Here is a 13,509-nt window from a genome sequence, read left to right on the forward strand (position 1 = left end):
GGCTCTGTCCATGTTAAAATATATTTTAAAAATTATAAAAACTAAACATCCCACAGTATTTTTACAGTCTTTAATTTACAGTTAAAATAAATGTTTATCAAATAATAATGTTACAACTAACCCTGGATCCCTTTAAAATTTGGTTAATTAGAAAACCCAAACAATAAAACACCAAAACCAAATAAAACAGACACCAAATAACATGAGTGAAGATCAAGAAGCCAAATCAACACAGTTACACACGCCGACTTTAAAAACAACCACTAAAAGCCATCAGTTAGTGTTAAAATGATTTTCTATTTGTTAATCTCACCCTGAGCAAAGGAGATTACCTTTACCTGTCTATGTCCCTGCTCTGGAGTGGGCATCACCTCCCCACAGCTACTCTGCCTATTCTCCTCCCTGCCCTGATTAATAACAGGTCTAAATGCTGATGAAGTTTCTGCATCACTCTGGTTCATTGGTTCTGGACTCTCAACAACACCAAACACCTGTCAGGAACAAAACATTGCAGGTATTTAAGTGAATGAAGTGGAATGTCAGTGGAAGCTGTGAACAGTAAATCTATAAGCTATAGATTTTACTCAACATGCTGTGATTTTTAGTCTCATTTTTAGCAAGTGAATGAAATAAATTAGACGGAGAGTCTTGCCTGGTCAATCTTGCTTCTCGCCTCTTCCACCTCTTTATCTTGAACATCTCCTTCAATGGTGTACGTCCCCGTATCACTCAGGTTGTCCTCCTCCTCTTTTCTGGGGCTTCTGAATTCATCATTCTGAGTGGGCATGGCAGGGGACTTCAGAGGAACAGGCTGGTTGACTGGGGAGGAAGTCTTCTGTCGGTGATGTCCATCAGGAGGAGGAGGGCTTGTGGAGGTCTGATCAGACTGAAAGATCACATCTGCCCTCCTTTGAGTTACTTTAGGGGAASTGAAAGCACTTTTCTCCAAGCTGGAAGAAGATTTCTCCCATCTGAGACGTTCAGCGGCAAAGTCTTTTGCCAGCTTGGATTTCCGACCGACACTGCTAAAGGGTCTTACAGATGCAGACGATGAAGAAGAGCGGGAGGAGAAGCCGGTGCTGATTCGGTCTTCTGTTTTTTCCCTTCTTAGAGAGCCAGCTCTTTGAAACCCTGTGGAATCCGAGTCCTTTAGAGGAATAGTGTATCGTTGGGTTGGTGGGGTGGCGGAGGAAGATGTAGTTGGACTGGAGGTCTTGTTTGCTTTCTCCTGCTGGTGTCGAAGCCCTGCAGGCTCAGGCGAGGCGGTGGGATTGGTGAAAGACTGGGAGTGCCTCTTTCTTGAATTATCTTCAAAAAACTCAATGACAAAGGTTTGTTGCAGCTCAGACTTGCCGTGACTGGAAAGGGATTGTGATGGAGAGTTAGACGAAAGCTCCTGCAATTCTGARGATGTTCTTGAAGTCTTTGGCGAAACATGAACCAAATTCTGAGGTTCTGATTGGAGGACGTCGTTTCTGTTGACGGCAGGTTGACCTGAATCACTGTAAGAACTGTTCTCACTGCGGTTTGCTGATGACAGAAGAACAATAATATAATATTACACCATTTCAACTTAAAGCAATACAGTATATCAAAATTTTATTGTCAACGCAATAACAGCATATCACAAATAACTGTAAACTGAAATAAATGCTCAATGTTTACATTTATGCGTTTTGTCAGTCACACAGAAGATTGAAGTATTTGGCAAAATATGTGAAGGGCTTCATGTGATTGGTCAATCGGATGGATCTCTTTAGATTAGATGCCTGCCCACTACATAGACGTGGGTGGATAGCAAACAAGCTTGGAGAGAGTCGCAATGACAAGCAAGACAACTGTTAGTGACAAAGAACAAAACAGCACGTCTCTTATTTGGAGATATTTTTGTTCCAAAAGACTATGTTCTACAAACACAGATACTCTGTAAGACATGCTGAAAGCGAGTGGCAACCACAAGAGGAAACACGACTAATCTCCACTGTCGCATTCAAAGCAACCATAAAAACCTGTACAAAGACTTCCAAAAAGCTAGCGTTAGCAAAACCAGAGCTGCAAACGTTAGGACAAATCAAAGCACAGCAGTCCAGCAGACAGATGTCGTGTATCAGAGTTTTGCAAGTGGAGATCCTTATGAGAAAACATTGAAGGGGTACAAAAAAATAAAGGAGGCCATTGCACATTATTTAGCTGAGGACATGATGCCCATGAATACAGTGAGCTGAGAGGGCTTCATCGATAGACCTGAGATACCCTCAGAATTTTTTTTATTTATTAAAAAAAATAAAGAGAGTACGGGGAGTTTTTCAATATTTAGAGCATCAGAAAATGTTTTATGAGGAGATGTTTTAGTCATAAAGAAACAGCAGCTGTGTCTAGTTGCATTTTTTATTATAAAACTATCATGTTGGAATGGAAATTATATATTAGTTATTGTTTATTGCTATGAACCCAGATCAGAATGACATCAACACTACATAGTTAAGTATTTGTTCATTTATCACACGTCATACTGTCATCACAATATTACACAGTTATCACACATCACAGATTTTACTGATATCATGCAGCCCTAGTTCTTAAACATAAAAAAGCTTTATTTAAAAAACTTACCATTTGTTATTTTCTGATCTGATGAGTGGCTGTTTGTGTTGTGCAGGTTTTCACCCTGGGACCTCCTCCTCATCATCATACTTGCATTGCTTTGTACCAGCCAATCAGCTACCTTACTCTCTGACGACATCACCTCCGTAGGTGCGGTGGCAGCCTCTGAGGATGGCTGTTTGTGCGACTGGCGGTAAGCGAACTTGGTCACGTGGTCTTTGATCTTCATTTTACCTGGGGTGCATTCATCAAATTCAATRGTGAAGGAGGCGTGGCTTTGAACCACGGGCTGTGTGGGGGTTTGGGGGATGCTCTGAGTGGTATCCTTTGTTGGAACCTCGTGAACCTGAGACTCCGGTTTCTTGGCGGGTCGCTGCTGGAACTCCTTTGTTGGGATCTCAAAGTAGCTGGGCTCTCTTCTGAAGGAGAACATAGACTTGACCTGGCTGTCTGACTGAGAGCGATTGACCTCATATCTAGATGCATCTTTAGGAGACTCTGAAAACACAGTAAATACAGAGATATAAAGATTATGGTCTTACAAAGTCCACTCACTGCACTAATGTAGAAAAACAAGCCTTGAAGGGGACATAATGAAAGTTGAATTTAGTCTCCCCTGGTGCTGTGTAGATATCTTTTATATTTTGTTTAGGTCATAATTTTTAACCTGTTTTCTATTATATTTTTTGAACTATTACATCCCTTTTTTTTGCTGCGAAACTGCTCAACAAAGTCATGGAATTTTTGTCTAACAAATTTTGTGGATCTGTGGTTCTGCAGGTTCGTCGTCTTCATTCTCCTCCTGCTGAGTCAGACTCTGGCTCCAACATGTAAGGCTGGATGGACAAGTCTTCCCTTGCTGACCTACTTTTAATTAATTTGTAAAAAAAATGTTTCTGTGCCATGAGACCTGGAGGGGGGCAGGATGTGAAGTGCCTCATTTGCATTTAAAGGGGCTATATCATGTAAAAATCAACTTTTTTGAGTTTTATATCATGTTATACTGTTATTCTCTCATCAAAAACATGCCCAGAGTCTTGCTTTGACTCATTCATGCATGTTTGAGAAATCCTGTAGTGTCCTGAGGCAGCCAGGCAGGGGAGCAAAAACGACCGGTTGGGACTAGAACCACCTTTTGGGACCAGCTCCTCCTCTGGGCTGTGTCTCCAAGCTGAGCTTCCTCATCAGAGAGCACACCCACCCACCTGCCCAGTGCTGAAATGGATGAGACAGAAGCGGAAGGAGGTTCTTAAAGAGACAGTGGCCAATTTCAAGGTGTTTAGAAACAGATATGATCAGAAGTCAGGTTTATTTTCTATTTAAACATATAAACATTTTAAGAACTGAAGGTGACATAATTATTTTATTATGGTATAGAAGTTAAATATATGCCCGAGAAACACATAATATTGCCTCTTTTAAGAGACAGCACCAAAATGAGCTGTTCTCAAACACATCTCAGAACAGAGGTGGGTGAAAGAGGGGCTTGTGGAGTTAAGCTTGTTTTATATTTTGAGTCGCACGTCTTGATCCCCCTGCAGAGTGACAAAAAAAATCTGACGTCTATTTCCTCACAGAGTATAAACGGGCTGAAGTTGCGGCGGGCCATAAATTAACATAAATCCTCCCTCTGCCCTCACACAGCTCATATAAGTAGGAAAACAACAACAACAAAAATGATGACTGGATATTATGTTTTTTTTTCCCACTCAACCATCAGCGTTATGTTAGGTGAAAAGTCCACTATGGAAATACCTTTTTTTTTGTGGTGGTGATGGGAAAAAAAGGAGGAGCGAAAATCAGCTGCATGCTCACGTTCAACACGATCAAACCAGCTGCTTTTCTTTTAATAACAGGCTTCAAACAAAAATAAAATCCTTTTAAACAAAATAACCAGGAAGGAAGATCTGCTCTGAGTCCAGTCCTGGAGCGGTCCAGCTCTTCAGCGCTGCAGCAACACGGAGGAGCTGGACCGCTGCTTGCTCTTCAATAACAAACACATCCACGAAATTCTAACCAATCACACGCTCCGAGCAGCAACGTCCACATCGCAGAGTTCTGACTAGGGGCAATGTACACGGCGGCTGTCACCGGGGGAATAGCAGCAGGAGAACAGACGGAAGCTGCGCAATTTTTCGTCGCTCAGCAGGGGGAACAAGATGTTTAAGTGTAAACTACCAGCTATTACAATAAGAAGGAATTAAGACCAAAGCATTGCAGTTCCACTTTATATAGACCMCAAGTGATTGATGTGAAAAAGAAGGATTTAAAGGCACGATATGTCTCCTTTGATAGGAGCCAGGTGACTCAAACATACATGTGCTGTGTTAGTGTTAAACATTACACCAGAAATAACATGAAGGATCCAGCTGTTCAGCTGAGAAAACAAACCAACCCGTTGCTCTTCAGTTGCCGGTTYGATGTGGCCAAATTTCAATTTAGAAGCTCAGCTCACAGCAGGGGAGCTAAGCGGTAATAATCTGTTTCAGTCTGGGTAATGCAAAGGGAACAATGACCCTTCCTCCCCCCTTCAGAAGCTTAAAGGGTCATAATCCATCACGAGGCAGACAGGCACTGCCCAGTGGCCTGGCAAACACTTCACAACTGGCAGCCAGAGACCTGCCCAAAGCTTAAAACCATCCATCTCCCAGTGACCACCAGGTAACAGGGTCATAAAAAACCTGTCWTTACAAATTAGGATCTAATTCACAGACTTGGGAACACTCATACACTTGAACTAGAGAAGATGTTGTTTTTAAGATAAATCTAAACACAAATAAGTTCAGGGGTTGACGTATTCTCTGACCTGGCGTCTCCTGTTCTGGCATTTTTCCTCCGCTGTTTTGGTTTGTGTTGGCCTGGTCCTCATCCTCCCCCCACCAGGATGGTTGGCCATACAAAGGAGTAGGCCTGGATATGGGAGYATCTGTGGAAGCTAGCAGAGAATACCAAAAACAAACACAAAGTATATTCAAACAGAGCGATTTATTTTCCAATCTATTTTAATAACATTATTAAAAGATGTTTTTATGGTTTACACATAAAAAGCTATTTTTTTCTGTTTTTGTGATACATAAACTAACGAATGTATCATACTGAAGATACGTACTATACGTTTTTATTATGATACACAGAAAAGTTTAATAAATAATCCTCCTCATGAGACAATTTAGTTAATCCTAATCTTCATAACAAAAAACAATGCAATATGTAAGATAAACTATAACTAGAATCTTCTTGTAGACATTGACACTATTTATTCTTTTAAATGCTGCAGCCACGAGAGTGAAGAYTTATCCTACTTTGGTGTTTAGTCAGACTGTACATGCTGGTACACACATGCTAGAAAGCCTATCATGGACTAATCAGATAATCCAAGAGCTACTTTTTGCCCTGATAGATGAGACAAACAAGCTCTTTAGAGTTTAAAGTGGCTACACAAAGTCTGAGCATCAGCAGCAATTTACCACTGTTGCCTTGGACACACAAAATAAGACATAAACACAGTGGCAGGAGACGAGGAGACGCATGGTAACAATTCTTTTCCACTTACTCAATCCTCTGCTTTTAGCTAAAGAAAACATGAGTGAGCATAATAATGTGTCCAGTGCTGAGTTATGAATATTAAAACAACCAAATGAATGAATATACAAAAATAAGGCAAAAATGGTTTAAACATTATAGAAACATTATTATAATACAAAAATAAAAACTAAATTCAAGATAATATATCTTTGTGTGAGTTGATTCCATGAGAAATTACATAAAAAAAACCCACGCATTAAGCATCAGGAAATTTAAATTGCGACAGTGCAAATGTGCCACATCTGGTCAAAGCTGAGTGATAAATTTTATGATCCTTCTCTAAACACTGAGGAACTCCTGGCCTGACCAACTCAAACACATTACAGCCGAAGTGTCYGACACGCAGACAGCTGGAGGACTGGATTCCCTCCACATCCTGTACATCTGTGAGAGAAAAGAGGCGCAAACCCCCAAAATATGCAGTTGCTCTTTTAACGTTTTTAAGAAAGCAACTGCATAAAGTGTGTGGAATTAAACAGAAGATTAAAAAAAATGGGACAAGCTGTTTACAACTCCAATTCCAATGAAGTTGAGATGTTGTGTAAAACATAAACAAAATCAAMTGAAGACACTACATAGACAAGAAATWTAATGTTCAAATTGATAAATTTTATTACGAATGCATCGATATGAATATTTCAGCCGATATCAATATCCRATATAATTATTGCTGTTATGGCCGATAACCGATATTTACCTATATTACACAAAYACAAATTATATTATACATATACRCACAAACACACTTGGATCKTTTTTTGATACTGTAAGTAAACAACCAGACCTCTGACATGGCTCTACTTCAGTTATTCCTGGCTGTGCAGCATCAACATCACTRTCATGATCAAACAGATGCCGCTCAACCAAACATCTCCCCTCCCAAAACAGAAACACAAAGCTAAAATGTGGGAAATCAATATCGGACGTTAATATCGGCCCAGTTTTACACATCAGACCGATACGATATTCAAAAAAAATGACCAATATCAACCGATACCGATATCAATGCCGATATATCGTGCATCCCTTAATTTTATTAATGTTTTGCAAATATAGGTCCAGATTATCTGAATCTTTTGATATTATGGACTGGAGATGATGAAATCACTAAATTCCTTGCAGTTGACAAACGCTTTTAAACTGTTGGGCTGTCACAAAGTGACAAASCTCACTCCATCCTTGCTCGTGAATGACTGAGCCTTTCGAGGAGGCTCCCTWTAYACCCAATCATGACACCCACCTGTTTCCAATTCACCTGTGGAATGCTTCAAACAGCTGTTTTTAAGCAAATCTCAACTTTCCCAGTCTTGTCACTCCTGTCCCAGCTTTTTCAAAACATGTTGCAGGCATCAAATTCAAAACGACTGAATATTTACAAAAAAAAACTAAAGCTTTTATGAAGCTTGACTATTAAATATCTTGTCTTTGTAGCATATTAAACTGAATATAAGTTAAAAAATGATTTGCAAATCATCATAATCTGTTTTTATTTATGTTTAATTCAGCATCCCAAATTAATTGAAATTGGGATTGTAATTCAATTAAAAAATAATTAATCCCAAAGGGAAATTAAATGTTGTTGTAACTCATTATCCTCATATTAAACACATCAAATCCACTGTAAGGGAAGAAAATCAAGATATCTGGTCAAAAAACTGCATTTTCATAAAGTCAGTAGTGATTTTAAAGGAAAAAGGCTCAGAGAAAAACAGTGTTGTTGACATATGCACCTTTCCACAACACCTAACCCACGACACACTGTGTGGGTTGCTGCTGTAACTCTAGCTTTATTTTCTCAGGCACACAGTGAAATACCACCCTTATCTTGTTGTGTCACGACGCTTAGCTAGACTCTGAAGGTTAGTTTAGATATCGCCATTGTGAACTAGCTCCAAAACAGTGCAGTGTGTGGCTGCTTTGACTGCAACTGCACAAAAGATCAGCAAACATGGCTTTGGTGAAGCTGTTCAAAGAGTTTTGCAACGACTGGTGTTTCAGGTCACCATGCTGGCTACAGGCTCACAAATTCTGCTGAGGTTCAGTGAATGCATGCAGAGGAACATGGGGGCTACGGCTGGAAATGTCCTATTTTAAGCACTGCTCGTAGTTTTCCCACTAAACTCAAAGGGACCAATTATGGAGCCGAAAGCGCCCAGCTGCTRAAATCAACAGCAGCTGCAGTAGTTTGGTCAGTGTGAATGAGTCTCATTCACAAAGTGCTTCTGCTGCAATGACAGTTTCCCGACTGTTACACTGTTGCCTGCGACGTAAAGCACGACTTCCTCTGTATATTTAGAAGCAAAGAGTAGAGGAGACTGAAAATATGAGTGCAAAACCCCACCTTTTGTCAGCAGTCACTCTGTCTGACAGAGATAAGGCTGCTTGTCCTCAACTCTTCACCCTTTTAGCCCTTACTCATGAACACTCATCCTGCCAACCGTGGATGTCAAGATCAATTTCTTTACCGACACAGGATTGTCACTTGAGCCTCTCTATTCACAGGCCGTCCTAATCCCACACCAGGGAAGGTCTCTATCCGGAGGATCTGTAGCTAAAGTGGAAACTCTCCGACTTCCTCTTGTGTGTGAACAGGATATTCAAATCTGCTTTAGTTAGAACTGTTCCCATCAAGCAGAAAGACTATGAAACCCACTGCTGTCCTTCTGTCGTTTGTGGACGGGGTCTTTACCTGCCAGTGACTGAGCCCTTCGCTCAGCCTTGTCCTGCTGTTTAGCACTAGAAATGGCATCTTTGCCCTTCTCCAGGGTCTGGAAATGCTGTTTTTCCTTCAACTTGGCCTCCAAGGATTTTACACTGAGCTGCAACTGGCTGGTGTACTTCTCATGCTGCAAAGAGAGACAGGAGGGAAGCAGGATGTGAAAAACCTCCCACCAACAATCAGCACTGATGGAACCGTTTTCATACAAATGAAGCAGCTTCTTTTTTTTTTTTTTTTTACTGAAGAATAATGTTTAACGGATGACGGAGCAGTTCAAACAAAAATTAATATGTTTAATGTTTAAAATATTTAGTTTTTTCCCCTCAAAAGAACACAGCTAATTAACTACTGTCAACACACAATTACATTTCCTGCAAAAACAGAAAGGTTTGCACGTTGTTTAGTCTATTACAACAAAGCCAATTAACCAGCAGCTGTTTTTATAAAAAAACATTTCAAAGCTTTTTGTTGTTCCTTTAATTACTTCTTGTAAATGCACAGCCAACTGTACTTAAAAATATACATTTTTAGACACTGATAAAAAAAAATTGCAGTGGAAATGTAAAATGTTATAAAAATATGATTGCGAAATAATTTTTAATGAAGTAACACCGTGATGTTTCAAAATAAAAACTAATCATTTAAGCAGGGATGAATGTTCTGCCAGACGATTCAAAAGAAAGAAACAGGGACAGGATGTGAGAAGAACTTACTTTCAGAGCTTCCTCTGGGACTTTGTGTTGACTCTTCTCAAGGATATAAACATGTGCATGTACACAAGGAGTTAAAGCCCTCAAATCTCTAATTGTGAAACACAACTTACAATTTAGTAAAACAGTTCAAGTTCAGGAACAGCTWTAATACAGAAAACCTGTTGCTTATGTATGTTTATTTTGAGTGTTTACGCTGATTTTAAAGTTTCACAGCTTCAGAACCAAATAATAAAAACTAAAGTATGTTTTTCCCCCGGTGCAGATCAAACAAATACTTCTAAACATGTTTTTTTTCATCCTGTTATCTAAACTGCATTTCACCATTCATGGTTTTTTTCTACTCCGAGGGTCAAAGGGTGCTGGAGCAGCTTTTGTGTTTAACAGTCGGTCATAATCTGCAACTCCTGACTGAAAAATAATAATAATAATAATAATAATCACACAGGATTAGGATCAGGACTGAGAAGAGGAAAATGTAACAAAAATGCACGTGCTGCTAATCCTCAACTAAAACTGCCATAAACTGTGTGCAACTAAAACATGATACAGCCACAAAAAAGCCAGCAAGGGAAAAAGTCTTATGAGAGATTTAAAAAAAAAAAAAAAGGATATCATAACCAAAGCGAACGACATCCGACAGCTTTAGGGTGATGTACGTCTGGTCCGGGATCCTGAGGTCATTCACAAATGTCTGCAAAACAGAATTAATATGATAAAATAAGATTTGTGCCAACCCTGATACTACAGGTGCTTAACTGGCCCCTTTCCCCACCGAAGGTYAATCCACAAGTACATTAAAGCACTACTGGGATTATCAGAATTTGATTTATCGACAAAGTATTTTTAAGGAATCAGACGTGTTGTTGAGGTGCAGAACATTCAGCGTGAACAAGGAATAAAAAAAACAAAGTGTAAAGGCTTTTAAATAAGAAAATATAAAATATGACGTGCACGTTAAGATAAAATAAGTGTTAAACTCTTGACTCAACTGGARCTACAGATTAGAAGTGGAAAAAAAAAACAAAGTAAACATTCTTTCAGAAGGAGAATGTTTTGTGCAAATGAACATAATTGCAGTCCGTGCATGATGTAATGATAGTTGCATCATGGGTGGAAATAAATAAAGTCACAGTGCTTGTGCCTTTTTATCTCCAACTGGTGGGAGTAGTTTCAGTGTCATCGTTTATCAAATTCTGAGAAAAACGCTGAACAAAGAGCAGATCTTGTCTGCAGAGATTCACTGAATCTGTGGATGGATTTCAGTTGCATGTCTGCACCGTTCTGCTCCGATTAGTGCGGTTACCAGAGCCAAAAGACACGTTCAGTGAGAACAATGAGCAGCTTCTCCCCCCTGCTCAACTTTGGATGTTTTAGTAGGATAATGGTGCAGCGAAGTGGCAGCATGGCTGTAAAAGGAGAAGGCCACAGACCGACATACAAAGACTGGAAACAAAAGAAAAAGGGTCCTGGTAACCAGGAAACCCCAGTCTGAGGATTGTCCCAGTTCCTTTAACATGTCTCTGGCAAACAGAGACACGCTTTCTGCTGCAGGAATTATTGACATGAGCCTTTTTTTTCCTCTCATCCAAACTGAAGCAGGTAGCTGATAAAAACAAACCAACTCACCCCGTTCAAGCTGCCCAGGTCCTTCACCATGTGCTCATCAGTGTTTGCATCATAGTTGATCACAGCATGCTGTTTGTCCACACTGCGAGACTGCGAAACCAAAGCAAAGCAGCTGAATATATTTGCTATAGATCATTTTTAGGACACTATTTATTAATTACAAGTTTGTTTAAAATTCTTCAGAGAAAGCGTAGAATTTCAACAAAAGCAGAAATGAAAGTAGAACCACATATCGTATATCGAAAATGAGAAAGCCAATTGTTCTTTTATTGTGTTGTGACATAGTTACAAAGAATGTGGATTTTAGAAGAAATCTCGTATCACAAGGAAAAAAAGGATGAAAGTTAAAACTATTTCATCATTTAAAAATACACCGAGTGAGCTCAGAAACACAACACATAACTTTTTATGTAGCGTCAACATTTTGAGTTCCACACTCTCTCCATCTTCATTTAATTTTTTTTGCTAATTATTGTTATTTATGTTTTAAAAAGGAACCTCGTAATACTTATAATTTCTTGGATTCAATGGTTTGAATTTGAAGCTCAAGCTCACAGAGATCATACAGGCAGTTGTTTGCAAATGAATAATTGTTTTTTTTAAATTCATAAAACTGCTCTAAAACGGTCAAGTTTTTGAGTGCATACCTGCCACTTACCAGGGCAAAGACATGCCTCTTAATTTATATGAATCCACTGATACAGACTGACAGCCCCTTTGCTGCTCATTAGCCCCCCGGGCCTCTGTCACATAAATCACAAACACTGACTGAACGACAAAATCCATTAGCTAAATAAACCCTGTTCTCCAGCAGAACATTTATAGGCTTGTCATAAACCACTGGACATTCCTCTGGGATTAAAAGTGTTGGGATACTTTGTATTTTTGCCCACATGTGCAAACTTTTCAATTACCTCCTTGATTAGTTTAACTATGGAACAAAAAGATATTTGGGTTTGATGACCTTAGCTTTACTTTGATCCCGTTATCTGAAAGACTTAAACACAAAGTAGACACAAAATGCTTTGGGTCCAGTCGGTGCTGATGAAGATTCAGATCAGACATCAGTTGTCATGGAAAGTCCAAACATCTAAGACAAAGGCCCTGAATCGTCCTGTTTAAAGTAACTCTGCTTTYCACGCTCAACAGGATTCTCATGTTTCTGTAAAACGTACTGAAGTAGTCACAAAAAACAGAACAGATTTCAAACTATTTGCTCCAGAAACTGAACATGTTTCAAATGAGTTTCAGTGGTAAAACATGCACCRGTTTAGAGTGGAAGGAGCTGAGGTTTCTCTTAAATGCAACAACGCCTTAATGTGGATGGGAACAACGTCTCACTATAAGCACCATCTGTGGTTAGAAGGGCATATCTGGACCTAACACACAAAATAACAGCATAAACAACAGCCTCAGAGGCAGCATTCCTCTTTAACTGGTCTAAATACAGCGAGGACAAAATGAGATGGAAATTATTATGTAAAGACCACAAAGACATTGTGTTTACAGCAGGCAGCACAAGAAAAGCAACAYGGCAGCATGCTGTAAATGAATTCTAGGGGACTTTTTTTTTTATTATTATTTCACCTTTATTTAACCAGGCAAATCCCACTGAGATCACAGATCTGATTTGCAAGGGAGGCCTGGGCCTGAAGGCAGCCTAACATGAATGTTTCTGGACTGTGGGAGGCAAACGGAGAGCCCAGAGAAGACCCACACAAGCACAAGAAAAACACAGAAAGACCAAAAGGTCCAAATCGGGGATTAAACCCAGGACCTTCTTGCTGTGAGGCAACAGTGCTAACCACTGAGCCGTCATGCGTGATCACTTAAAAGACTGTCAGAGTCAGCTGTGTGAGAGGAGGCGGTCTCCAGGTTACACACTCTAACCAGCTCTGTTAGGACATGACCAGAGAAGAGGGACACGTCAGGGACATGTTTCACAGCTGAGGGCCCAAACGTCAAGGCAGCCACACACCTGAAGCATCAGCTCGCAATCATCCCGGCCCACGAAGATCATCTCCCGTGGCAGCCTGTGGCGTGTGCCCGAGCTGCTGACCAGGAACCATGATGTCACGCTCATGTCGGGGCCACGTGTCAGGATCCTCTTAGCATCCTGGAGAAACAGACAAATGGAAAATGTTCAGAATAGATTTTATGGTCAATTAAAATCCAGTTTTTAAAACTTTAGCTTAAATGTTAGCGACAGGAAGTTGTCCTCTCTCCCAGGTTTTGTTTCTGGCCAAACCATCTCGTTTGGTT

At 39.9% G+C, this 13,509-nt stretch overlaps 1 protein-coding gene across 6 annotated transcripts in view; it reads right to left on the minus strand.

The window, feature by feature from the left end:
- cep170ba (centrosomal protein 170Ba) overlaps positions 1-13,509 on the minus strand; it is a 26,892-nt gene that overhangs the window by 11,248 nt on the left and 2,135 nt on the right. For 5 of the 6 annotated variants that reach the window (XM_014011805.1, XM_014011820.1, XM_014011812.1 and 2 more), the window contains exons 2-10: positions 13,226-13,363; positions 11,248-11,337; positions 10,234-10,312; positions 9,622-9,680; positions 8,879-9,035; positions 5,411-5,539; positions 2,614-3,102; positions 653-1,530; positions 339-491 (exon numbers count right to left, since the gene is read on the minus strand). In XM_014011805.1, the coding sequence (XP_013867259.1) occupies positions 339-491; positions 653-1,530; positions 2,614-3,102; positions 5,411-5,539; positions 8,879-9,035; positions 9,622-9,680; positions 10,234-10,312; positions 11,248-11,337; positions 13,226-13,330 (2,139 nt within the window). In that variant the 5' untranslated portion in view covers positions 13,331-13,363. The remainder of the gene's footprint in view (positions 1-338; positions 492-652; positions 1,531-2,613; positions 3,103-5,410; positions 5,540-8,878; positions 9,036-9,621; positions 9,681-10,233; positions 10,313-11,247; positions 11,338-13,225; positions 13,364-13,509) is intronic. The other variant, XM_014011828.1, reaches the window with a different exon arrangement.

The sequence above is a fragment of the Austrofundulus limnaeus genome, unplaced genomic scaffold (assembly GCF_001266775.1).
Source record: "Austrofundulus limnaeus strain Quisiro unplaced genomic scaffold, Austrofundulus_limnaeus-1.0 Scaffold2, whole genome shotgun sequence".
In the NCBI taxonomy this organism is placed as follows: Eukaryota; Metazoa; Chordata; class Actinopteri; order Cyprinodontiformes; family Rivulidae; genus Austrofundulus; species Austrofundulus limnaeus.